The sequence below is a fragment of the Osmerus eperlanus genome, chromosome 24, assembly GCF_963692335.1.
Source record: "Osmerus eperlanus chromosome 24, fOsmEpe2.1, whole genome shotgun sequence".
In the NCBI taxonomy this organism is placed as follows: Eukaryota; Metazoa; Chordata; class Actinopteri; order Osmeriformes; family Osmeridae; genus Osmerus; species Osmerus eperlanus.
Window position 1 is genome coordinate 1100629 of NC_085041.1, and position 23015 is coordinate 1123643.

A 23015-nucleotide genomic window follows, 5' to 3' on the forward strand; every position below is an offset into this window, starting at 1 on the left:
GTAGAAGAAAACGGTAAAATAATTGAAAAACTACAAACAATAAGAGCAGTTTAAAGACCAGTAAATTAAATGCATATATTTCTAAACCCTCACAAAATCAAACAAAAAAAGTTGCTTCTGGTAAGTTACATGTCAGTCACCACAATAAATACAGTCAAATAAATACACGGTTCCCCACTAGTATGCTGATCGTAATGAAATGTCCAGAAAGTCACTCCAGCGAGACAGTCCTGGACCACGTCCTCTGCTATGGTCGTGTTTCTCCAGAGTGTAAGGCCCGTCTCTGGGTCCGTGTGAGAGGCTGGAGACAGGACACCACGGTCCCCCGGCCACACAGCTGTCCTGGGAGGCCACCGGAGGGAGGCGAGTGGGGGAGGAGAGGAGGGCTCTCTGTTTGCTCCGTCCGGGGCGTCGTTAGAAAGGCAGGTGGGAGGAGATCCACTCCCTGGCGGCCGTCACACGCGTGTAGACTCCTGGGAAGCCGCTCCGCCCACAGCCATGGCCCCAGCTCGTCACCCCGGCAACAAACCAGGGGCCGGAGAGCTCTCGACAGGTCAGAGGGCCTCCTGAATCGCCCTGTGTTCGGGAGAAACGGATACCTTCAAACGCCCCCGCATCTCTCTTTATCCGCTCTCTCTGTCTTTCCCCCCTCTGCCTCTCTCACCCCCCCCCCCCCTTCTCTCTGCCCCCTCCCTTAGTCAAGGTAAACTTGTCGGCTGTCTCGTCCTGTGTAGATCTGATAGTGTTGGGTCCCCTACACCAGAGACTGCTTCCTAAGATGTCGGGCTTGTCAGATGTGAATGCTGGCTGATGACCTAGATGTGGATGTGAAGGCAGCGGCCTCCAGGAAGCTGGGTGAAGGTACACCACTCTCCTTTGTACAGTTACAACCCAACACTATCACATCTACACTGGAGAGGACAGCCAACAGGTTACCTTGACTAAGAGAGAGAGAGGGAGGGGGGAGAGAGAGGGAGGGGTGAATGGAGACAAAGAAAGAGAGATGGAGAGACACAAAGAGGGGGATGGAGATAAAGAGTGAGGGAGACATAGGAAGAGAGAGAGAGAGCACAGTCAGCAGAGCTCCAGAGAGGAGAATGTCATTTGTGGGCCTAGGTGATACCCTGAGACAGGAATGCTTTTGGGTTGACTTGGTTACATAAGCAGCTTAGGGAGGGGAAGAGGAAAGAGAGGGGAGGGAGAGAGTTGCGAAGGAAGGGGGAGGAGCAGGTTTGGTGGAAAGGTAATATAATCTCAGACAATGTGTAACCTGTGTCTCCAAGGGTGGGGGTGAACCTGTGTGACTGTGTGTGTGTGTGTGACTGTGTGTGTGTGTGAGAGTGTGTGTGTGACTGTGTGTGTGTGTGTGTGACTGTGTGTGTGTGTGAGAGTGTGTGTGTGACTGTGTGTGTGTGTGTGTGTGTGTGAGAGTGTGTGTGTGTGTGTGTGACAGTGTCGTACCAGACACGTGTCCTTTCCTCCCTCCATGTACCCAGCACACATCATGCTGGGGCTCAGTCCGCTGCCGTACGCACGCTGGCAGTCCGCCGGGTCGATGACACTGACCGGAGCTTTCTGCAGCAGGTTGGTCAGAGAGCCTGAGAGGAGGACAAGCACAACACAGACCTGGGGTCAGCTCAACTCTCACTTTAATCAAGCTGGGATGCATGTATAATAGTAAGTCTCTCTCAGGTGTAATTAATGTTCTTCTCAAGATCCTGCAGCCTAAGTCCTGTTCCCCTGCGTATCCCCCCCTGCCCCCTCCTGTTCCCCTGCGTATCCCCCCCTGCCCCCTCCTGTTCCCCTGCGTATCCCCCCCCTGCCCCCTCCTGTTCCCCTGCGTATCCCCCTCCTGTTCCCCTGCGTATCCCCCCCTGCCCCCTCCTGTTCCCCTGCGTATCCCCCCCTGCCCCCTCCTGTTCCCCTGCGTATCCCCCCCCTGCCCCCTCCTGTTCCCCTGCGTATCCCCCTCCTGTTCCCCTGCGTATCCCCCCCTGCACCCTCCTGTTCCCCTGCGTATCCCCCCCTGCCCCCTCCTGTTCCCCTGCGTATCCCCCCCCTGCCCCCTCCTGTTCCCCTGCGTATCCCCCTCCTGTTCCCCTGCGTATCCCCCCCTGCACCCTCCTGTTCCCCTGCGTATCCCCCCCTGCCCCCTCCTGTTCCCCTGCGTATCCCCCTCCTGTTCCCCTGCGTATCCCCCCCTGCCCCCTCCTGTTCCCCTGCGTATCCCCCTCCTGTTCCCCTGCGTATCCCCCCCTGCCCCCTCCTGTTCCCCTGCGTATCCCCCCCCTGCCCCCTCCTGTTCCCCTGCGTATCCCCCCCCTGCCCCCTCCTGTTCCCCTGCGTATCCCCCCCCTGCCCCCTCCTGTTCCCCTGCGTATCCCCCCCCTGCCCCCTCCTGTTCCCCTGCGTATCCCCCCCTGCCCCCTCCTGTTCCCCTGCGTATCCCCCCCCTGCCCCCTCCTGTTCCCCTGCGTATCCCCCCCTGCCCCCTCCTCCCTGCGTATCCCGGCTCACCTCCCTCCCTCATGGAGCCCCAGCCAGCAATGTAGCAGTCTGCGGTCTTGAGGAACCTGTGTACGGGCGAGGGCAGGCAGGCTGACTGGATGGTGTAGGAGCGGGGCGCTGGGACAGCCAGCTCCAGCAGGGCCAGGTCGTGGTTCATGGTGGAGCTGTTGAAGCTAGGGTGGAGGATGACCCGCTGGACGGGGATCACCAGGGCCCCCACGCCTGAACGCAGCACCGAGCCCAGGCTGACCGCCCAGCCGGTCGGAGCAGGGTCACTAGGGGGGGGGGGACAGGATAGGAGGGGATGGAAATCGGATGAAATTAAACAATCCTGGAACAATCACACACTGCATTTCTCTTCATCACATCTGTGCACCTTCTTGGTTTTGGGCTGTGTGTATGTCAGGCGTAGAGTGTGTGTGTGTTAGTGTGTGTGTCAGGCGTATGGTGTGTGTGTGTTAGTGTGTGTGTCAGGTGTAGGGTGTGTGTGTGTCAGACGTAGGGTGTGTGTGTGAGTGTGTGTGTACGGTACCTTCTGAAGCAGTGTGCGGCCGTCAGGAGCCACTTGTGGTGGACGAGCGTGGCGCCACAGCGATGCTGGCGCTGGTGCTGCAGGCTGCCGATCCAAGGCCACTCCCCCCGCCGTGCCGTCACACCTCCCACAATCCTCTGGGAGCCCACGGCCGGGCGCACGCCACAGTCTGGGGACAGAGGGGCTGGTGACCTCTTACCTTCCCGGATCCTGATCTTTAAACTCTGTTGCCTATCAATGTTTTTTGGGGGTTTGTCTGTAAGTGCTACAGTCGTACGTTAGAATAAAAACACATTTCAATAAGAAGGAGGTTTCCTAAACGAGCTGGTGACGTTGCGAATCTCACCGCAGTTTTTCTCGTCAGCCTGGTTCGGACAGTCGATGTCTCCGTCACACTCGGGGTTGGTCTTGCTGATGCAGAACCCCGACACACACTGGAAGTTCCCGCTGCAGTTCACCGCTGCCATGACAACAGAACAGTCGGCATGACAACCAGCGTACATTTAGAGAGTTTAGAAAAAACTAGTTTCACACCCCCCCGGACGAACAGTGAATTACAATGTGTGGTAGGACACAGGACAGGTTACAGGAAAACTTTTGATCTTTCTTAGAGGGTTTGGGTAGAGGGGCAGAGTACCAGGTATGGGCGGGGCAGCCATCATCATCATAGCGTGGTGTATCTCTGCTGTCTTGGTAACGGCGGAGGGCGGGACTGGGGGCGGAGTCTGGGGCAGGGCCGGGGCCAGGTCGGGGGAGGTCTGTCTCAGGATCCAGTTCCTCAGCTGAGTGACCCTGGAGTAGACCCCGGGACGGTTGATCTGAGCACAGCCCACGCCCCAGCTCACCACCCCCGCCAGGAAGAACCTCCCTGGAGCCTCCTCACACACCAGAGGGCCCCCAGAGTCCCCCTAGAGGACGGGAGGACATACACATGTAAACAAACACACACGTAAACACAGACAGGTAAACACACACACACACACGTAAAAACACATACATGTAAACACACACACAGTGTCCTGTTCCTCTCACCTGGCAGGAGTCCACCTTGCCCTGCAGGAATCCTGCACACATCATATTCTGTGTGATGGCCCCTCGGTACACACTGGTCTTGTTGCAGACCTTGGAGTCGATGATCTTCACCACGGCCTTCTGCAGCGTGGGGGGGACGTCGCCTGCAACACGGGGAACCATGACGATGGGTAGAGCTCAGTGGTTAGAGGGTTTGACTGCAAATCAGTAGGTTCAAATACCCCCTGCCCACGCCCCCTGTACATTATTCTGAATCAAAGCGGCAGCTAATAGAATACAAGACAAAGTTAGTATCATAACCAGGGACCTTAGCTTGTTCATATGTACAAATGTGAATCCTGTCACACTAAATGTGAATCCTGTCACACTAAATGTGAATCCTGTCACACTAAATGTGAATCCTGTCACACTAAACCAAACCATCGAGGATGGAGTGTGAAGGCTCTCACTGGTGTACTGGTTGAGCGCCCCCCAGCCGGACACCACGCAGTTCTTCCCTGGCACGAAGATGTGCGAGGCGGCGGGGAGGCAGATGGGCTGGACGTGGCTGCTGAAGGTGACGGGAGTCTCCAGCTCCAGGACCGTCACGTCGAAGTCCGTGGTCATGGGGTTGTAGCGCGGAGCCACTGTCAGGGACTTGATGTTGATGGTGGAGGCCTCCTCCTGCTCCCCCGATACCAGGGTGGACCCCACCAGCGCCGTCCAGAGTTTAGGGTCATTGTCTCTGGAGGGGGGGGGGGGGGGGGGGAGAGGGAGTGAGAGGAAGAGACAACCAGACAAATAACCCAAGTGAATAACAGATGCAAATAAAACAGAAACACGAAAGGAGGGGGGCTGGAGAGGGTGGCAGGGGGAGAGGGGGCAAGGGGAGGGTCGCAGGGGGAGAGGGGGGTCCAGGTCTCACCTCTCGAAGCAGTGGGCGGCGCTGACAAGCCAGGTGCTGCTGATGATGGAGGCTCCACAGCTGTGTCGTCCGTTCAGCCTGAGGCTCACCTGCCAGGGGAGCTCCCCCCCCCGGGCATCCTCCCCCCCCACCACCCTGGTGCCCATGGCTGAGCGGGTCCCACACTCTGGGGGAGGGGCGGAGGAGGGGAGAGAGATACAAAGGGAGGGGGGAATGTATTAATTCAGCAGTTTATTCACATTTTTCAAATAAATATGGGGTGTGATACTTCAACCTCTTGATCTGCAGTAAACTGCCCTTCCACTGAGCTAACCCTTTAACCCCTGGGTTGTATGACTGGGTCACTCACCACAGCGGGCCTCGTCGGAGCCGTCCGTACAGTCAGGCAGCGAGTCACACTCGGGGTTGGTCTTGGTGACACACTCCCCGTTGTCACAGGTGAAGGTGTTGCCAGGACACCTGGCTGGGGAGGGGGGCGGGGAGGGGGGCGGGGGCGTCAGATCAACAGGCTGATAAACCTGATACAGGAGCTCTTTACAACATCAGGGTTTGAGGACAAACACACACTCACTCATGGCGTCTCCGATGGTGTAGAAGGACTTCCCGTTGGCCCCTGGGGACAGAGGCAGGAGACAGGATCACACACACACACACACACACACACACACACAGCACCTGCAGCCGGGCTCCAACACATCAACACACTTTAACAGGGGTTTTAAACAGAACACCTAGTGAATCTGAAAGTTTGAGGGTAAAGATGCGGATGAGGACAGCTTGTACTGAAGAGCTGCTCTGAATCAGCACTCTCATGTCGCCTCGGAATTTTGACACAAATCGCATAAAACAGCTTTTTTTTTTTTTTTTTACACGAATATTCCTTCATGATCGTCTCCAACCTTGTGAAAAATAACGCCTGTTTTTACTAATCGCCACCGACTGTACAGCCCAGATCCTGGAGGAACAGAACAAGCAGGGAGGGAGGCTCCAGTACCCAGCAGGGTGATGGCCTTGATCTCCCCAAAGCCTGGCACCACCACAGCTTCCCCCTGGAGCATGGCACTCAGCCCAGTCCTCAGAACGTCCTGGAGGTCAGTGTCGGAGTACAGCTGCATCTTGGACATCCTGAACACCAGCCTGAAGGTCACCATCACCTCCTCGTTGATGTTCCTGGGGGGGACAGGAGGTCAGAGAGTGAGGTTGAGTCTCGGTGTCAAAATGGACTTACTTGACTTGCGTGACTCTTTCGCTCATGACTGAGGGAGGGTTCTAAACCCCACACCCACAATGTTTCGACGATGTGCTCAAAAACACAAAGTGATTTTAGTGTAACAGTGGGAATTTGAACTCACCCATAGGCAATGATATTGCATTCTTCATAGTGATGTGTTATCAATGAGACAACAAACACCTCCCTCATCTGGAAGAACAAGGTACCATTTACACGTTTACATTTCATTCAGACACTTTTAACTAGAGGGACACACAGGGGGGATTTGAAAGTGCGTCCTCTTGATCTGAAGTCGGATGCTCTAACCACTTAGCTGCACCCTCCCCTGTCCCTGGGGTCAGGGCGTCCCACCTTGGACTTGATGATGGCGGAGAGGACGAGGGAGAAGGCGGAGGAGTCATCCTGGAGGTCTGAGGTATAGTTCAGCCCCTTCAGCTGGACCGTCTCCATGAAGTAATGCTCCTCCTGAACCAGGTACGCTGATGGACCAATCACAAGCCGTCAGTCAACAACATCCTCCAATCACACGCCGTCAGTCAACAACATCCTCCAATCACACGCCGTCAGTCAACAACATCCTCCAATCACATGCAGTCAGTCAACAACATCCTCCCGTCAACAAGGAATACAACAGGTTTTGCATTTTTACATCACATAATCGTTTGGGTCGAAGACACATTTTAAGCAAATGGAATGGCTTGTTTGTCATAGTTATGCATTTTATATGACTGGACTGCCTACCTTCCTAACTTAATTAACTAACTAGAATTACACCTTCCTGAATTACACCTTCCTGCATTACTTTCCCTTCGGGAATTAAGTATTTTGATCGAATCTGTTTTTTTTAAGGGCTAGATAAAGCTTAACTACTGTAACCAGACAAGTGTGGACATAGCGTTATTATCTGCCTTTATCTTACTAGTACGGAAGTAAGTGAAAGTCATAGGACACTTGCAACATAAACTAAGCCACGTCTTGGTAATACGGCCGACAGACTCACAAGCCAAGACGCCAACAATGACTCCGATGATGAGGAAAACGAGGATGAAGGCCACCACAATAACCTTGAAGCAGGCTGAGCTGGTCTGCCCTGAGGAAGACTGGTTTCCCGCCTTCTTCTCCATTCTGGATTCACAGCAGCCGCCTCAGGTTACTCATCCCACTGTCCCAAACATAGCGGCCTTCTTCATCTGAGAAGAGACGGAAACTAAGTCGGTTGTCTTAGAAGGGTTGGGAGGTTGGAAAGAACAAAGACATTTGGTAAATCCATGACCTAGTTATCTTTTACAGACATAAATCATAATCCTGACAATACATTTGGGTATAGGCTACATGGTGTGAATCATCTTTCGGTAAAGGTCGTTTCGCCTGCAGGGCTACATTTAATACCACGACTGGGTATCATTTAAACCATAATGACGTTTAACAATAATGGGTGCGGCCTTTCTCATAACAAAAGGTAAGTGTTAATCCTTAAAAGGACACCGTCGAACCATGGAAACAAACTCAATATCCCAGGCACTGATCCATAAAGGGAGCTTGACATTTCCAGACACTACGGATTGTGTTCTTTGTCTTAGACAAGGCCTACTTAAGCTGAAAATCAAAAGACGTTTGTTAACCGGTCTCATCTGATAACGAACCGTTATAAAGTCACCCGTTGAGATATTGTTAAATTTAAGTTCTGGCAACCGCTTTACGCACGGTTATGGTCGCGCGTTTCGACGCATGCGGGAAGATTGTAATTAACACATTTGCTACACTTCGCAGGCTACAATCGACTAAACTCTCCCAAAACACGGTAAAAGTTGTTACTTACCGGAATGTGGTCTCGTCCAATGCTGGCGGTATCTTTTTCAGCAGATGACTGCAGACAGAATAGAGATACATGGAGCGTTTTACTGCAACAAGAGGTGCACTATTTGTTCCACCTGCCAATGGGCGTACACACAAGTTCAGCAGACGCTCCGGCCTCCCAAATACTCTTCTCTAACCCTCCTCCCACACGCACTGATCCAGCGGAACAATCTAAAAACTTACCGCCCACACCCAGGTGTACAAAGTATTAAACTGGACTTAAAAATTGTGTTCAACTGTAATGTATTAATCTCAAGAAATAGCTATGTAAAAACAAAACTGCCACTCCCTCAGAAAGATCACAAGAAAAGTTTGTTTAGCAAATAGTAAACAAAACCCCTCCATGTATTGAACCACAGCACTGAAAAGCAGGAAGGTTATGCAGTATGTTCGGATGGAGACTTCAACACAGCTCCCTTGCTTGCAACCTTTAGGTTGTACATGCTCCATTGACACAGTAAAACACTTTGGGGAGCCAGGGGAGGGTAAGGGGGTGGGGGGGGGGGGTTGAGGGGGGAGTCCTGGAATTCTCTTAACTGCTGGCCCGGTGCCTTGAACACACTACTCTTGGCAGATTTCTGGGTTCTGTTACAAGGATTATAGTCTGTCTCCAGCCTCTCTGATCTAGTTTCTGGGCTGTGGAAGCAGTGCTGGTGTCCCACCCTGGCTGGGAGTATGGGATCATCCACTCAGGTACTCAAGGCTCAACGTATTAGCAGAGCAACACCTAAATGTTACCACCCACAGCACAGGATACACTGTTTAATGATGACAAATATAATCACACACATAAACTAATCTGTCTCATTGAGGACATTACTTGAACTGGTAAGATACTTATATAAACCTTAAAATTAGGCCTACAATCATCAATCAAAATCATTCCATCCACATTATTAATGGAAAACCCCAACCTACTTATCTGTTCATCAGTTTCCCAGTGTGGTGTGATGCTGCAAGACTAGTAACAAAGGTAAATGAGTTGGTATTATCCCATCTTCAGGCAGACACAGTTTGAGTCACAAGTGTCTCTTTGTGAGGCTGTAGACATGCCTGGCTGGGCCCTCAGATTCTCGCAGACACACTGAGCTTGCAGATTTAGAGTAGCTGACTACAGTGATCGCTATCAACTGGCTTCTTTACCAGGATGAAAAGAGCTTTTGAAGCCTCTGTTTTCAAGTAGTAGAATTCAAATATAAGCGGACAGAATTTGAAGTATTTTCAGTCCCAGGGCTGAAGGACTGACTGTCTAACACTTGTGTAGATCTGTTGTAAGACTATAGCACTTCCTTGATGTCTTACAGGACATCCTGTAAACATCTTGTAAAACAAATACAGTGTTAGCCTCTTGTAAGACAGCACAACAGAAGAAAACAAATACAGAAAGATCCATTCACTTTTTTCCACTTTATTTTCCAAAACAAAATACAATTAAAACTTTCAGATAAAAACAAAATAGGGACTGGGCCTATATACTTCAGACACAAACAAAAAACAAGAGCTACTAAGAGTCTTTGTCTTCAAAACAAGCTCAACAGAAACAGGGGTAATGAATACCCCTAAGCTGTCTAACCTGACATGGTTTTACGGTAATCCATCATAAGATGACTACCTAGCCATTAAGCAAACATATCATTAGCAGCTAATTGCAAATGGTTAACTGCATCAATTGGCTTGTGTTTTCTATGCCTGTGTTTACCTTTCGTCCTCGCTGAATCTTCAAACGGACGGAATGGTTTGTCGATGTAGCCAACTTTGACAGATAAAATATGTTTACTATTTAGTGATCTAGAATTCGATATGGGACAATGAGCTAGTTTAGCTACAGCTTCATTGTAACCGTTTTTTTTTTCAACTGATTCATCTGTTTCTCGCTATTACCTTGCCTTATATTGAATACAATATAAAAACCGTGAGCATTTTTTGTTAATTAATATGCTATTTTAATGTTGTTATGCGGACGCCAGATAGGGCCTACGAATCACCGCCATTGGGCTACCTATTGAACATTACCGGAGGTTCAATGTCCACCTGTTCTGGTCGTTCAATCAAATTGACATGGATCCACACTATAATTTCATAAATTTAAAGGCAACTTTAATCTGAAAATATGAATGCCGACATTTCTTTCAAATTCCCAATTGTAAAAAGGTGAATGACTGTTAGGCCGATACTGATCGCAGCCTAATTGTGTGTAGCCTAGGGCCCTAGGCTATTCCCTATTTTTCCGCCTGTCTCGAGAGCGCCTCGAGCTCAGTTTGGAAAGCAGCTAAATATAACTGATCAGCTATATTTAGCTGCTTTCCAAACTGACCTCCTTTTAATGTTTGCGGTCGCCAACTGCCAGGCTGGATTGAGGTAACTATTAATACCTCCGACTGAAAGCAGAAAAGACGTGAGGGGAGTTGTGCGCGGTGTGTGTTATGGTTACATGGCCTGTAGGAGCACAGTGCCGGGAGCTTACGGTTGTTTACCGGAATCCCCACTGAAGCAGGAGGACGACTCGTCGTCGGAAGAGGAGCCGGAGGAAGATGCAGTTCCAGACGCAGTTCTGCAGGTGGAGGCGGAGTCATTCTTCGTGAACCGCGAGCGGCTGGCCCGCCACAGCCCGTACTTCCGGGCCCTCTTCTACGGCGGCGGCAGGGAGAGCGGGAAGCGTCACGTAGAGATCAAAGGCGTGGGCGTGACCCAGTTCCGGGTTCTGATGGAGCACTTGCAGACGTCCCGACTCCCTCTGACCCGAGACAACGTCCTGAAGCTGCTGGAGACTGCAGACTTCCTGCAGCTGGAGCGAGCCAGGCTGCTCTGCTGCAAGTTCCTGGAGAGAGAGCTGCACCTCAGCAACTGCCTGGGCATGATGGGCTTTGCCTGGCAGATGTGCTGCCTGGAGCTGTACAGGGCAGCCCGGGAGGTCGCCCTCAACCACCTGCCCGCCCTCGCCAACGACGACGACTTCCTCCTCCTGTCCAAGGACAGCGTGGCCGACCTCCTCGCCAGCGACGACCTCAACCTCCCCCGGGAGGACATGGCCCTGGAGGTGATCCTGCGCTGGGCGACGTTCGACCCCAGCCGGGAGGACGACTTCCTGGACCTGGTTGGGCTGGTGCGGCCTGAGAGCTTGACCCTGCCCTACCTCACGGACCTGCTGACCCGGCTCAAAGGGTCGGACCCCCGAGCCAAGCTCCTGTGTAAACTGAACGAGCATTTCCCAGCATGCTGGGCAGCCGGGCGCTCGCTGCCTCGGACACGCTCCCGGGAGAACCTCTTCGTCCTGGGAGGACCTCACGATCAGGACCGCCAGCTCCTCTACCGCTTCCACCCTCGCAGCGGCCGCTGGCAGAGCTGCGCCCCTCTGCAGAGGAGGAACCTCATCCAGTATTCTGTCGCCGCCGCAGGTATATGTAGCCGAGGTGAACTGGCAGACTCACCCCTCAGTATGAGTACAGTGTGGGGAAAGCACAGGTGTAAGGGACTCTTCGGTTGTATTTATGTTGATGCAAGTGTGTTTAGTGTCCCTGATGTGTCCCCCCAGGGGACAGTGTGGTGGTGACGGGGGGGAACTTCCGTGACGAGGTGGTGTGGTACAGTGTGGACTGGGTGAGGCTGTACCGAACTGGGAGCGAGCTGTGGGAGGACGGGCCATCCCTGGGCAGATCCAGGCACTCGCACTGCTCCGCGGGGCTGGGACAGGAGCTGTTCGTCCTGGGTGGCAGCATGGACCAGGGCCCCGTGGCAGACGTGGAGAGGCTGGTGCTGGGGGCCGAGGCCTGGGAGGGGAGGAGCCCCATGGTGCGGGCGGTGGAGAGGGCCGGCTGCGCCGCGCTATGCGGATGTGTCTACGTGGCGTGCGGATTGGACGAGAACGGGGAGGCGTACAGCGGAGTGCAGCGCTATAGGCCGGCGGAGGACCAATGGGATGTGCTGTCCTACTGTCCCTTCCCGAGGTGGGCTGAGGGGAGGAGTCACAGTTGTGACGTCTGTTGTGACGATATGCTGACATGGTTTTTTACAATGGCTACATAAACGAACGTTTCTTAATATTGAATCAGAATAAAAACATCAGCCACACAACCTAGTTTGCCCGTTGAGTGACTGATTCATCAGGTGACTGGAAGGCTATAAGCTAACTCTCATTTCTCCTCCTCACCCAGGTATGATCTTCTGGCAACGGAGCTCAACGGCGCCCTCTACCTGTTCGGAGGCCAGGCGCTGCGTCTGGACATGGAGACGGACGAGTGGACCCTGCTGGAGGAGGAGTGTCTGGACAGGAAGTTCTTTGGCGGCTGCGCCACTCTGAGCGGGCAGGTGTACCTGCTGGGGGAGCGCAGGATCAACACAGCCTTGCCCAAAATGCTGCTCTTGGACCCTTACATCGACGTCTGCGTCCAGGTAGACGACACCCTGCCATGCCCTGTACCCGTCCGCGGGGCTGTCACGGTACGCATGGTCACGTGACAGGAAACACACCTCCTTTCCACTTCCTGATTCCACTCAACACTTCCTGTGTGAGGAATGCAGGCATGTTGTGTAACTCTTGTGTGTTCCTGGGTTTGCATGACCTCTACACACTGTATTATAGTGTCAAAGATCTTTATTTAATGCTTTTGTTCAGGAAGTGTATATGCAATGACTATGAAACAGGCATGGATCAGTCGGTCAATAAAAGTAATTTATTGATAGTGTTTAACTGACCATCGAGTGAACAAACCTATAGGAATGTGGATTCAACAAAAACATAACAAAGCATGTAAGACTAGTCATATGTTACTGCCACAACAACCATGGCGTCTCCAGTTTAGATATCATGTATTTGATTCGATTAAAACAAATATCCCATTACAACTATCTGTGTGAGTTGTTCAGTGGATCAGCCCTTTGGGTGCGTTTGAATCGGGACGCCGTGCAACACTGTGTCTCCAAACTAAGACAAAACTAGGAAAGCACACCAGTGAAGCCTAGCAACAACATAGTCATTCAGTCTCACATCTTTGTATTATGGGATAGGGTTACGGTTCTATTCTAGATTGCCCCACAAATAGGGTAAAGAGGAACACAGGTCCTTAAACCGACGTTTCCGGCTCTCTAAAACTCCAGTCAATTTACAACGTGTAACAGTACATTTTCGCTTGCGAAGCACATGACTTTTTTTCGTGAGTTATCTCAACAGAATCGTATCCCAAGTCTAATTTGACGTGTAGATTTGGGCAGTGGACTCCTAAACATTCTTGCTGGTCGTTGGTGTCAGTAATCACTGTTGTGGCTGTTCCAGACCCAGACCCAGATGTCTGTTGTCTACCTGAACAGGTGTGTGGAAAGCTCTACGTACAAGCTACCCAGCTCTACCTAGCAGCTATCTAGCACTACCCAGTTCTACCTAGCAGCTATCTAGCACTACCCAGCTCTACCTAGCAGCTATCTAGCACTACCCAGCTCTACCTAGCAGCTATCTAGCACTACCCAGCTCTACCTAGCAGCTATCTAGCACTACCCAGCTCTACCTAGCAGCTATCTAGCCAGCTACAGGGAGAGCTGGGGGGTGAGAGGGGCGGGAACGTGTAAAAATAGCAGGCAAGGCACAAAGCAAAATCAGTCAGCTTGAGTTGAAACCCCCTGTGGAGAACAAGCCCCTCTCTCTCGTCACCGGGATATTCTCGCTATGTTTTTCATTATTTATTTGTTTATTTTGTGATGCCATGGCCTTGCCATCCCATGTCTTCATACAGTGAAAGGGGGAACAGGTGAACTACACTCACTGTAACATGCAGATGATGTTCTCTATGTCTCCACTAGGGGGCGCCAAACCCATTCCTAAAAATCATCCATTCTGGTGATTTGGTGTAAATCTCTGTTAGTATCTTGTGGAATTCCTAACATCTGTCACATAACTAAGCTTCTATACATCTGCAGTCAACTCTTCCTATTTTCCATAAGGGTGAAAAATGTTTGCGCAAAGTATGTCCTTGCTTATAGTTTACACACAATTCAATCAGCTTCTTCGTCACACATTGAAAAGAAAAGAAAACTTAGTATTTGATCTAAAAGTAAAAATAAAGAAAATTCAATATACCAGACCACCGTATTTCCATAGCAAGTGAAGGGTTGTGAAATCCTATAATAGACCATTTACTAGATCTATGATCCATGCTCAGGAATCATATATTTCCATATACATATATATGGAGGGAGAGGGAGGGGAGAGACACGTAGAGAGAGGGTACTATCTGGCTTTGGGCAGTCTGCTGTTTATGTTCCTCTGGTTGGTCAGGTTGTTCAACACGCAGTTGTTAGCCAGCGAAACCAGCTTGGAATTAAGGGTTCCCTTCTTCTGCTCCCAGTTCTCCTCTTCCTCCTCCTCCTCCTCTTCCTCCTCCTCAGCCTCGCTCTCCTCGTCGCTGCGTTCATCTTTCTCCACCTACAGAACAAGACCGGTATTCAGTCGAAATCCTCTCCACCTTCTGAACGTACATTACATTTCACATCTCGTCCACTCAGCTGACACTTTCACCCAAATCTCTGGGGCTATCTCGTTGTTTATGATCATTGACCTATGCACTTTTGTAAAACTCTCTCTTGGAAGTCGCTTTGGATAAAAGCGTCTGCTAAATGAATAAATGTAAATGTAAATCCATGTGGAAATGGCAAATCTCCAAACTACAGCGGTAGATCGAGGATCAGAAGTGCGTGACTCTAACAGAGTTTCAGCAGCCAGAGTCCAGGAACGGTCTGAGCTTGGTAGCTTGTATCTGGGGGTGGGGGGGTGTGTCCTACCTTGCCCAGGAAGAGGAACTTGTGGACCATGCGCAGGATGAGCGCGGCCCAGAACAGATGCAGACCCTGCAGCACTAAGAGCAGAGCGTTGAAGAAGTAGTACCCGAAGAAGGGCTGAAAGAACTCCAGAGACACCACCAGGGTGGTGTGGACGATCCTGATGGGGAGAGAAAGGGGGGAGGAGGAGGGGGAGGAGGGGGAGGAGGTGGAGTGAGAGGGGGGGAGAGAGGGAGGAGGAAAGAGAAGGAGGCAAAGAGAGAAAGGGAGTGAGAAAAAGATACATTTACATTTATTCATTTAGCAGACGCTTTTATCCAAAGCGACTTCCAAGAGAGAGCTTTACAAAGTGCATAGGTCACTGATCATAACAACGAGGTACAAAGCAATTACTAATAAACCGATACACGGCATATGGCGGCTATTCAGTGTCCTCGACCAGGACATGAACAACACAAGTGTCCTGAAACAGACCCAGACCTCGTCTCTCCCTACCTGGCAGGAAACACCAGCAGCCGGGTGACCAGGAACACCAGAGCGAACACCACGAACAGCACGTCACATGTCTTCCTCCAGCCCGCATAGTTGAACATCTTGGCAGACTGTGGAAGAGAGCAGTCTCCATTAGAACACTACCTGCGTGTCTGTGTGTGTGTGTGTGTGTGTGTGTGTGTGTGTGTGTGTGTGTGTGTGTGCGTGTGTGTCAGGGTTCATACAGAGTAGGGGGTGTACAAGTTAAGGGTCATCTCCAGCTGAGTTGTTTGTCTGAAGGGACAGTCTTGATGGATATATCATCCTGCAACCACCTAGACCTCTGCTGTCTCGCTGTTTTAAACTTACGAGGGGGATTATGAGGATGTGATATATGTTTCAACTATTAAATAAAGTTGTAAAATAGGAATAATAAATATTGTGTTCATTTAGCACTTTCATCCAAAGCGACATTACTAAATATTGTGATTCACAATGGTTCTGTATAAACCCACTCTGCTATGCGTCTATGGTGAAGAGAGTCTGTGTTTTCCTCTGTGGATACAGCAGTCTAAGGTTATAAAACAGCCAGGCTGTGTAGAACAGCTCACACAGAAATCACCACCTTCACATGACGGAACCACTCCTGGGAGACGGGACCAGCAAACTGTGGCGCCATTTTTTACTAAACATGGTGAAAAGTAGGACAATGAGCTTTCCTGTCTCTGGAGGGTGACTATTTACACCACAGGAAGATTAGTATGTTTCAGCCTTATTATACTTATACTGTACCCTAGCTATTTACAGCTGAATGTGTTGGTTTCATTGTGACTATTTTGAGTTCCCCGAGGTTTGTGATGGCTGGATGGAAGTTGATGATGTTCGTATTCAGATACAGTTCACAGGCCTTGGGGCCTTTATCTGGACTTTCTTCGTTAATCGTTAAAAGGACAGTTGGAGGATGACAGGAAAGTAGGGAGAGGGAGAGAGAGAGCGGGGAAGACATGCAGGAAATGGCCTCAGTTGGATTCAATTCCAGGCCTCTGTGTTAACTCTTCCCCGAAGTAGGGCTAGGTGTGTGTACCTCTAAAAGGAAGTAGGGCTAGGTGTGTCGTACCTCTAACAGGAAGTAGGGCCAGGTGTGTCGTACCTCTAACAGGAAGTAGGGCCAGGTGTGTCGTACCTCTAACAGGAAGTCGGAGGAGTCATGCACCAGCATCACCAGTGTGCCCACACGTACATAGTTGGCGCAGTAAGAGAAGCTGATGAGGAAGATGGTCGCCACATGATGGATGATCTGCTCCTTAAAGTCCTGGACACACACAACACACAGGTTAGCAGGAAGTGCTGGGAGCTACTTCCTGTTCCTGTGGGGCAGATCAGCAGAGATGGGAAGCAACAATACTTTGTTACTGTGCTTAGGTAGATTTTTCTGGTATCAATATGGTACTTCGCAATACATTTTTTTACTTTCGCTATTTTGTATGAATGTATTTATATGATGTGAGGCCCAACAGGTAGTAGTAATGCCTACTTTTTACTTAAGTATATGTCAGAGCCCACACTTCTTTACTTGAGTGAAAAAGTGTAGTCAGTACTTCAACTTTTACCAGAGTCTTTTCAAACGAGAGTATCTGTACAACTTGAATGAAGGATGTGTGTCCTGTACCACCTGCAGATCAGTGAGATTTGACACTGTACACAGATTGGCTGTTTGTTTTAGCACCAGGAAGAGATCTGTTACAACAGGTCAGGTTTCAGGATATTTTAAAGAATTTTAAAGCAGGAAATATTTGAAGGAAAAAGTTTGTCCAACCAAAAACAGCATTAAAGATCACTGTGACTATCCAACTTTCTAAAGTGAGACACATAGTGTGTGTATGGGTGTGTGTGTGTGTGTGTGTGTGTGTGTGACCCTCACCTTCCTTTTCACATCCACGGAGACACACAGCAGCAACGACCAATAGAATCCCAGCTCCATGATGTAATACCAGTAATGGGCCTCGGACACAGGCTGTACACAACAACCACAACCCTGTTACAGCAAAACACCTCAGGGTCTTACAGCGTGAGGGGGGAGAGATGGATGTGTGTGGTCAGGGTGTGGTCAGGGTGTGGTCAGGGTGTGGTCAGGGTGTGGTCATGGTGTGGAGGGAGGGAGGGCTGCTCACCTGTTTGGGGTAGTCCTGCCAGCACTGACGATGGTCCCAGAACCAGGGGGTCTATCAGGGAGAGAAAACACTGTTACTCAGTTACACAGATAAACAGATACAGGGTCTATAGAACACAGTTATCAGGTCTATAGAGGGTCTAACTGGGTCTATAGAACACAGTTATCAGGTCTATAGAGGGTCTAACTGGGTCTTTAGAACACAGTTATCAGGTCTATAGAGGGTCTAACTGGGTCTATAGAACACAGTTATCAGGTCTATAGAGGGTCTAACTGGGTCTATAGAACACAGTTATCAGGTCTATAGAGGGTCTAACTGGGTCTATAGAACACAGTTATCAGGTCTATAGAGGGTCTAACTGGGTCTATAGAACACAGTTATCAGGTCTATAGAGGGTCTAACTGGGTCTATAGAACAGTTACTGAAACGAAACGAGACCAGGAGTTTCCCAAGATCCTACAGGACCACACTCACCTGGACCAGGGAGACTAGACCTGCCCCGAACGCAGTCAGGTAGAATGCAAACCTCCACCTGCCCAAACACACACACACAGAGACACACAAACACACACAGAGACACACAGACACACACAGAGACACACAGACACACACAACTGAGTCAAACCTCCTCGAGAACACACTCCACAACACTGGGTCGTGTCAACGTTGTTTTAATACCAATAACACAGAGATGTTTTAGCACTCGAAACATGAATATAGTTATCACACACATTCTGTGTTGAGTTATGGTTTGTGAAAAGCCTTAAAGGAGATTCCAGTGTTGTGTGCTAGTTTTTGTAGTGTTGCTTGTTGGAGGACAGGGGGAAACTCACGAAGCTTCGCAGAACTTCCTGGTGCTGCTGGGTCGATCCTGCCCGCGTCGACGTCTGAACCAGGTCTCCAGCTGCCTCTGGGACAGACCACTCTGCTTCCCCAAGACCTGCATCTCCTCCTGCACACACACACACACACATGTCAACACACACCACACACACACGTCAACACACACCACACACACACATATCAACACACACCACACACACACATATCAACACACACCACACACACACATATCAACACACACCACACACACACATATCAACACACACCACACACACACACATATCAACACACACCACACACACACATATCAACACACACCACACACTGTGATAAGTGACTGGGGATGGTCAGAGGGTTCCGGAACCTGGCATGGAAATGAGGTTTGCAAATCAGCCAGTGACAGATCACACACACACGCCTACAGAACACCACACACACACACCTGACACACACCCACATGTAACTCTGGTGTCTGGGGCTGGTTTCCCGGTGGTGGAGAGCAGAGGTGGGTGTGGCGGACATGTTTACATTTCCATAGGGCTTCTCAGGAGGGAGCTGAGTACCCAGGAGCCTGCAGGTTCACACACGCTCACCTGATCAACACCAGCACAGCACAGCCAGGTCTTATCACTTACTGCACCTGTCTGTCTGCACATGGCTGTCTGTCTCTACCTATCTGTCTCCACCTGTCTGTCTGTACCTGTCTGTCTGTACCTGTCTGTCTGAATGTCTGTACCTGTCTGTCTGCACCCGTCTGTCTCTACCTACCTACCTACCTACCTGTCTACAGGTATGGAAAGGGAAGCAGCTCTGAATAATGACAGGAGAAAGACCTGGCTAATCAACAACCACGGTAGCCACAGCAGTGAGTCATAAATCTGTTGTTATTCCTGTCAGAGTTCATGTGAGCCAGTGTCACCTTCGACAGCTAAGCATCCTCTCTCGCTCTCTCCCTGAACTCTGGTAAACCAGGAAAACACCCACAGACCTGGAAACAAAAGCCAGAAAGCAGAAAGCAGTCTCTTGTCTGACCTCTTCTCCTCTTCTCCTGTCATGCTCCTCGTTACGGACCTGGGGGGGGGGGGTAGTTACGGACCTGGGGGGGTAGCTGCTTGTTCTGGTGGTAGACGGCCTCGAGTCTGGGGACCAGGGGGGGTCGAAGCCTCACGCGATCCTTCACACCCAGCAGCCTGCTCAGGGGCATAGCTATCACCCTGGAAGGGGGAGGAGAGGAGGCGGGGGGGAGGGGGGGAGGAGAGGAGAGGAGGGGGGGAGGAGAGGAGGAGAGGAGGGAGGAGAGGGGATAGAAGGAATGGAGGAAGAGGTCACCAATGATTATCACAGAGTCATTCTGCTCTCTGATTACACAGACACAGGATATAGCTGCTACTCACACACAGCTGAGTGTGTCATCAAAGCCATGGCTCAAAACAACCTGATAAAGGAAAGCATTCAGAATATGACCTTCCTATCTACCTGTTTTATCTACCTGTCCAACTCCTCACACTGAATTACAACCTCCTGTTCACATTGCTGCCCTCCTTAAGCCCCGCCTCCTTAAGCCCCACCTCCTTAAGCCCCGCCTCCTTAAGCCCCGCCTCCTTAAGCCCCGTCTCCTTAAGCCCCGCCTCCTTAAGCCCCGCCTCTATCCCCAATCACCTCTGCATCCGCTTGGGGATGTGATCCAGGGCAATGACACACACACACAGCAGCTACGCATACAAAACACAGATACTCACACACACACATATAGACATACTGTGTTCACACCCACAAAACACACAGCAAAGTCACTCACACACAATAGCAAACACACACACCTCCCACACACACACACATATTGCCTGTGTTAGCAGGTTCTCAGTCCCCTGACAGTGGCACAGTAACCACAACCAGTCAGCCCTCAGTCAGCCAGCCCCTCAGCCAGTCAATAAGTCAGCCAGCCAATCAGTTAGTCAGTCAGCCAGTCTGGGTAATACCAGACATCCATACAGCTCAAAATCCACAAAAACAGAGAAGCAGTGAGCTGACTGTGTTTTTAGGGAATTTTGTTTAGATAAACACACACAGGCATCACTCTGTTCTTCCCCTCCATTCCTGGATCTCTGTACCAGCCTGGTCCTCTGAGCTCACCTGTCGAAGGCGTGGCGCAGGACGATGAAGGCCAGGGCCAGGGGCAGGGTGTACAGCAGGTCCCTGGGCCTGGGCTGGCGGCCGCCCCCCTCCACCTCCATGTCCCTCCAGGAGATACCAGGAGGAAGCCAGTACTGCTGAGGCCACAACCACTGGTCCAGAACCACCTCCATCCTGGGGGGGGGGGTGAGAGGGGAGGGACAGGGAGGAGAGGAGAGGGGAGACAGGGGGAGGAGAGGAGAGGGGAGACAGGGGGAGGAGAGGAGAGGGGAGACAGGGGGAGGAGAGGAGAGGGGAGACAGGGGGAGGAGAGGAGAGGGGAGACAGGGGGAGGAGAGGAGAGGGGAGACAGGGGGAGGAGAGGAGAGGGGAGACAGGGGGAGGAGAGGAGAGGGGAGACAGGGGGAGGAGAGGAGAGGGGAGACAGGGGGAGGAGAGGAGAGGGGAGACAGGGGGAGGAGAGGAGAGGGGAGACAGGGGGAGGAGAGGAGAGGGGAGACAGGGGGAGGAGAGGAGAGGGGAGACAGGGGGAGGAGAGGAGAGGGGAGACAGGGGGAGGAGAGGAGAGGGGAGACAGGGGGAGGAGAGGAGAGACCGAGAGGAGAGGAGAGGAGAGGGGAGACAGGGGGAGGAGAGACAGAGAGGAGAGACAGAGAGGAGAGACATGGAGGAGAGACAGGGAGGAGAGACAGGGAGGAGAGAGGCGAGACAGGGAGAGGAGAGGACAGTGTTGAGAGTCAAAGAGGGGAAGAGGAGGAGAGAGGAGTGAGGGAAAGTGTGAGGTGGACTCCAAAGCTAGGACTCCTAGCTCCTTAAACATTGATGGTGTGATTAATATTATATAAGAGGGGCTGTGCCCCTCCAGATTAAATATGACAAGCTAACGACGGACACACAGTTCGCTTCTCACAGTGGTTTTAATGACAAAACACACGTTAAAGTTGTTTCACTTCATATCGAGTTATATTGAAGTATCTCGGTCTGACCGTTTTTGTTGTGGATAGTTAATGAAACTCAGAATGACGCCCCACCACCCCCATCCCCACCCCCCCGGGCCCTCCACCTCACACTAACACTCCCACCTAGCACACTGTGTTTTGTTCTATAGGCTATCACGTTTTTTCTCCTGTGTTTACATCCGTTTTCGGAATATTTCGTTTACAGCTCGAGCGTAACGACTATCACCGAGCAGTCGGACTGCTACCGAACCACTGCGCATCATTCGGTACAGACCAAAACACCCCCCTGAAGCAACGGGTTTACATAGCACAACAAGGTGCAGAGCAAGCCCCAAGTCAGCATTTCTGTAAACAAGCGAACAAACAACGAGCCGTTCACGGCAGATTGACCACATACTGAAGCGGAAGATTTGAAACCACTCATTATCCCATCGCCATAAAGCTCCCAGAATGTTCAGAATATCTCTTTCTTGAAGACCGCCGATATTCGATCGAAAATTGACCACCCCGAGTAACGACAGCCTCCGAAATGAGTAACATGACGTTGAAAGCAAAGGAGTAATCTATTAAGGTAACTCCAAACGCGTCGATAAAACAATAACATCACTGTTATTACCTGTCCATGCTGGTGTGATGGGATGGGTAGTACGGCGGAGTTAAACTGTAGAGGGGGAGCCTTTTGACGCAACCTGCTTCTCTCGGTAGGCGGGATTTGCCCCTCTCAATAACACCCTTCGTGCGTCTCTGCTAACGTACATTAATCACAGAAATGCACCTTTTATTGACCGGCTGTCCTTGGAGACCAGATGATTCGATAACGCCACGTTTTATCTACACATGACACGCCAAATAATGGTATGTTATGTTATGCAGGCTATATAGCATAATTGAACTGGAGTCTTCAATTCGCTACTGTATTAAGTGTTTACAGCGACTTGTCCACGTAGGGTGAATTCTGGTAATCTGGGACATTGGGTAATGTGGGACACCTAAACTCCAGAGCGTTTTCTTCCCTGCTATGACAATGTCTAGTCCACAGAACTTTGACTCTAGGTTTAGCATGGATGTTATGTGACTGAAATCACAAAACGTGATTGGTCTGGTGTCACAGAAAGGGATCAATAAGGAAGCTCCGATGAGAAAATGCATGCAAAAAATTCCACTTAAAACATGAATAGCCTGTTATTACAAACTTTGAAATATGCCAAGTAGCCTAATTGTTCAGGGCATGGGAAAGCACGGTTAAGTTTCTGGTCTGTCCTTGGCCCAAACTTGCCCCATAGTTGTGCAAGTTTATGACGGGATAAAATCATCCGGATGATTTCACAATAACAGTCCTATCCATGAGAACTCCGGCGGCAGGGGAGCGGCTGTATCAGCCGTCCTCATTAAATACCAATTGGATGTAATAGAGGATAAACCTGGTGTTGTGGAAAGGTGTGATGGAGCTTGCGGTTACAGTTAATAATGATAACTGTAACTGATAAAAATTCCCATTACTGTTTCTGAAATCCAATTGGGTGATTTCACTGGAATGGATTAATGAGACGGGCATGTAACAGACGTAGCCACGCTCCGTCACAACAAGGTAAGCCTGTCGTTCTACACT

At 50.7% G+C, this 23015-nt stretch overlaps 3 protein-coding genes across 5 annotated transcripts; 1 reads left to right on the forward strand and 2 right to left on the reverse strand.

Moving 5' to 3' along the window:
- Positions 1–61: 61 nt before the first annotated feature.
- Positions 62–10725, reverse strand: tmprss9 (transmembrane serine protease 9). 2 transcript variants are annotated; one of them, XM_062450866.1, is made up of 17 exons: positions 10529–10725; positions 8027–8074; positions 7208–7397; positions 6559–6686; positions 6329–6396; positions 5971–6146; positions 5548–5589; positions 5326–5439; positions 4977–5142; positions 4522–4796; positions 4073–4215; positions 3678–3948; positions 3387–3500; positions 3041–3209; positions 2518–2783; positions 1462–1598; positions 62–576 (listed from the first exon to the last, which is right to left on the reverse strand). In XM_062450866.1, exons 3-17 carry the CDS (start codon positions 7329–7331, stop codon positions 415–417), a joined length of 2355 nt encoding a protein of 784 aa, XP_062306850.1. In that variant the 5' UTR covers positions 7332–7397; positions 8027–8074; positions 10529–10725; the 3' UTR covers positions 62–414. The 2 variants fall into 2 exon arrangements, with proteins under 2 accessions (XP_062306850.1, XP_062306849.1); XM_062450865.1 differs by lacking the exon at positions 10529–10725 and having other exon boundaries at positions 7208–7427; positions 8027–8169.
- Positions 10354–12909, forward strand: LOC134011299 (kelch-like protein 24). The gene is made up of 3 exons (XM_062450877.1): positions 10354–11459; positions 11597–12008; positions 12216–12909. The coding sequence occupies exons 1-3, from the start codon at positions 10496–10498 to the stop codon at positions 12517–12519; spliced, it is 1680 nt and encodes a 559-aa protein (XP_062306861.1). The 5' UTR covers positions 10354–10495; the 3' UTR covers positions 12520–12909.
- On the reverse strand, positions 12720–22162 carry cers4a (ceramide synthase 4a). 2 transcript variants are annotated; one of them, XM_062450887.1, is made up of 11 exons: positions 22023–22162; positions 20448–20621; positions 19411–19528; positions 18305–18423; positions 17946–18003; positions 17472–17522; positions 17222–17314; positions 16541–16612; positions 15325–15431; positions 14833–14989; positions 12720–14476 (listed from the first exon to the last, which is right to left on the reverse strand). In XM_062450887.1, the coding sequence occupies exons 1-11, from the start codon at positions 22028–22030 to the stop codon at positions 14282–14284; spliced, it is 1152 nt and encodes a 383-aa protein (XP_062306871.1). In that variant the 5' UTR covers positions 22031–22162; the 3' UTR covers positions 12720–14281. The 2 variants fall into 2 exon arrangements, with proteins under 2 accessions (XP_062306871.1, XP_062306870.1); XM_062450886.1 differs by having other exon boundaries at positions 16484–16612; positions 22023–22161.
- Positions 22163–23015: the final 853 nt, after the last annotated feature.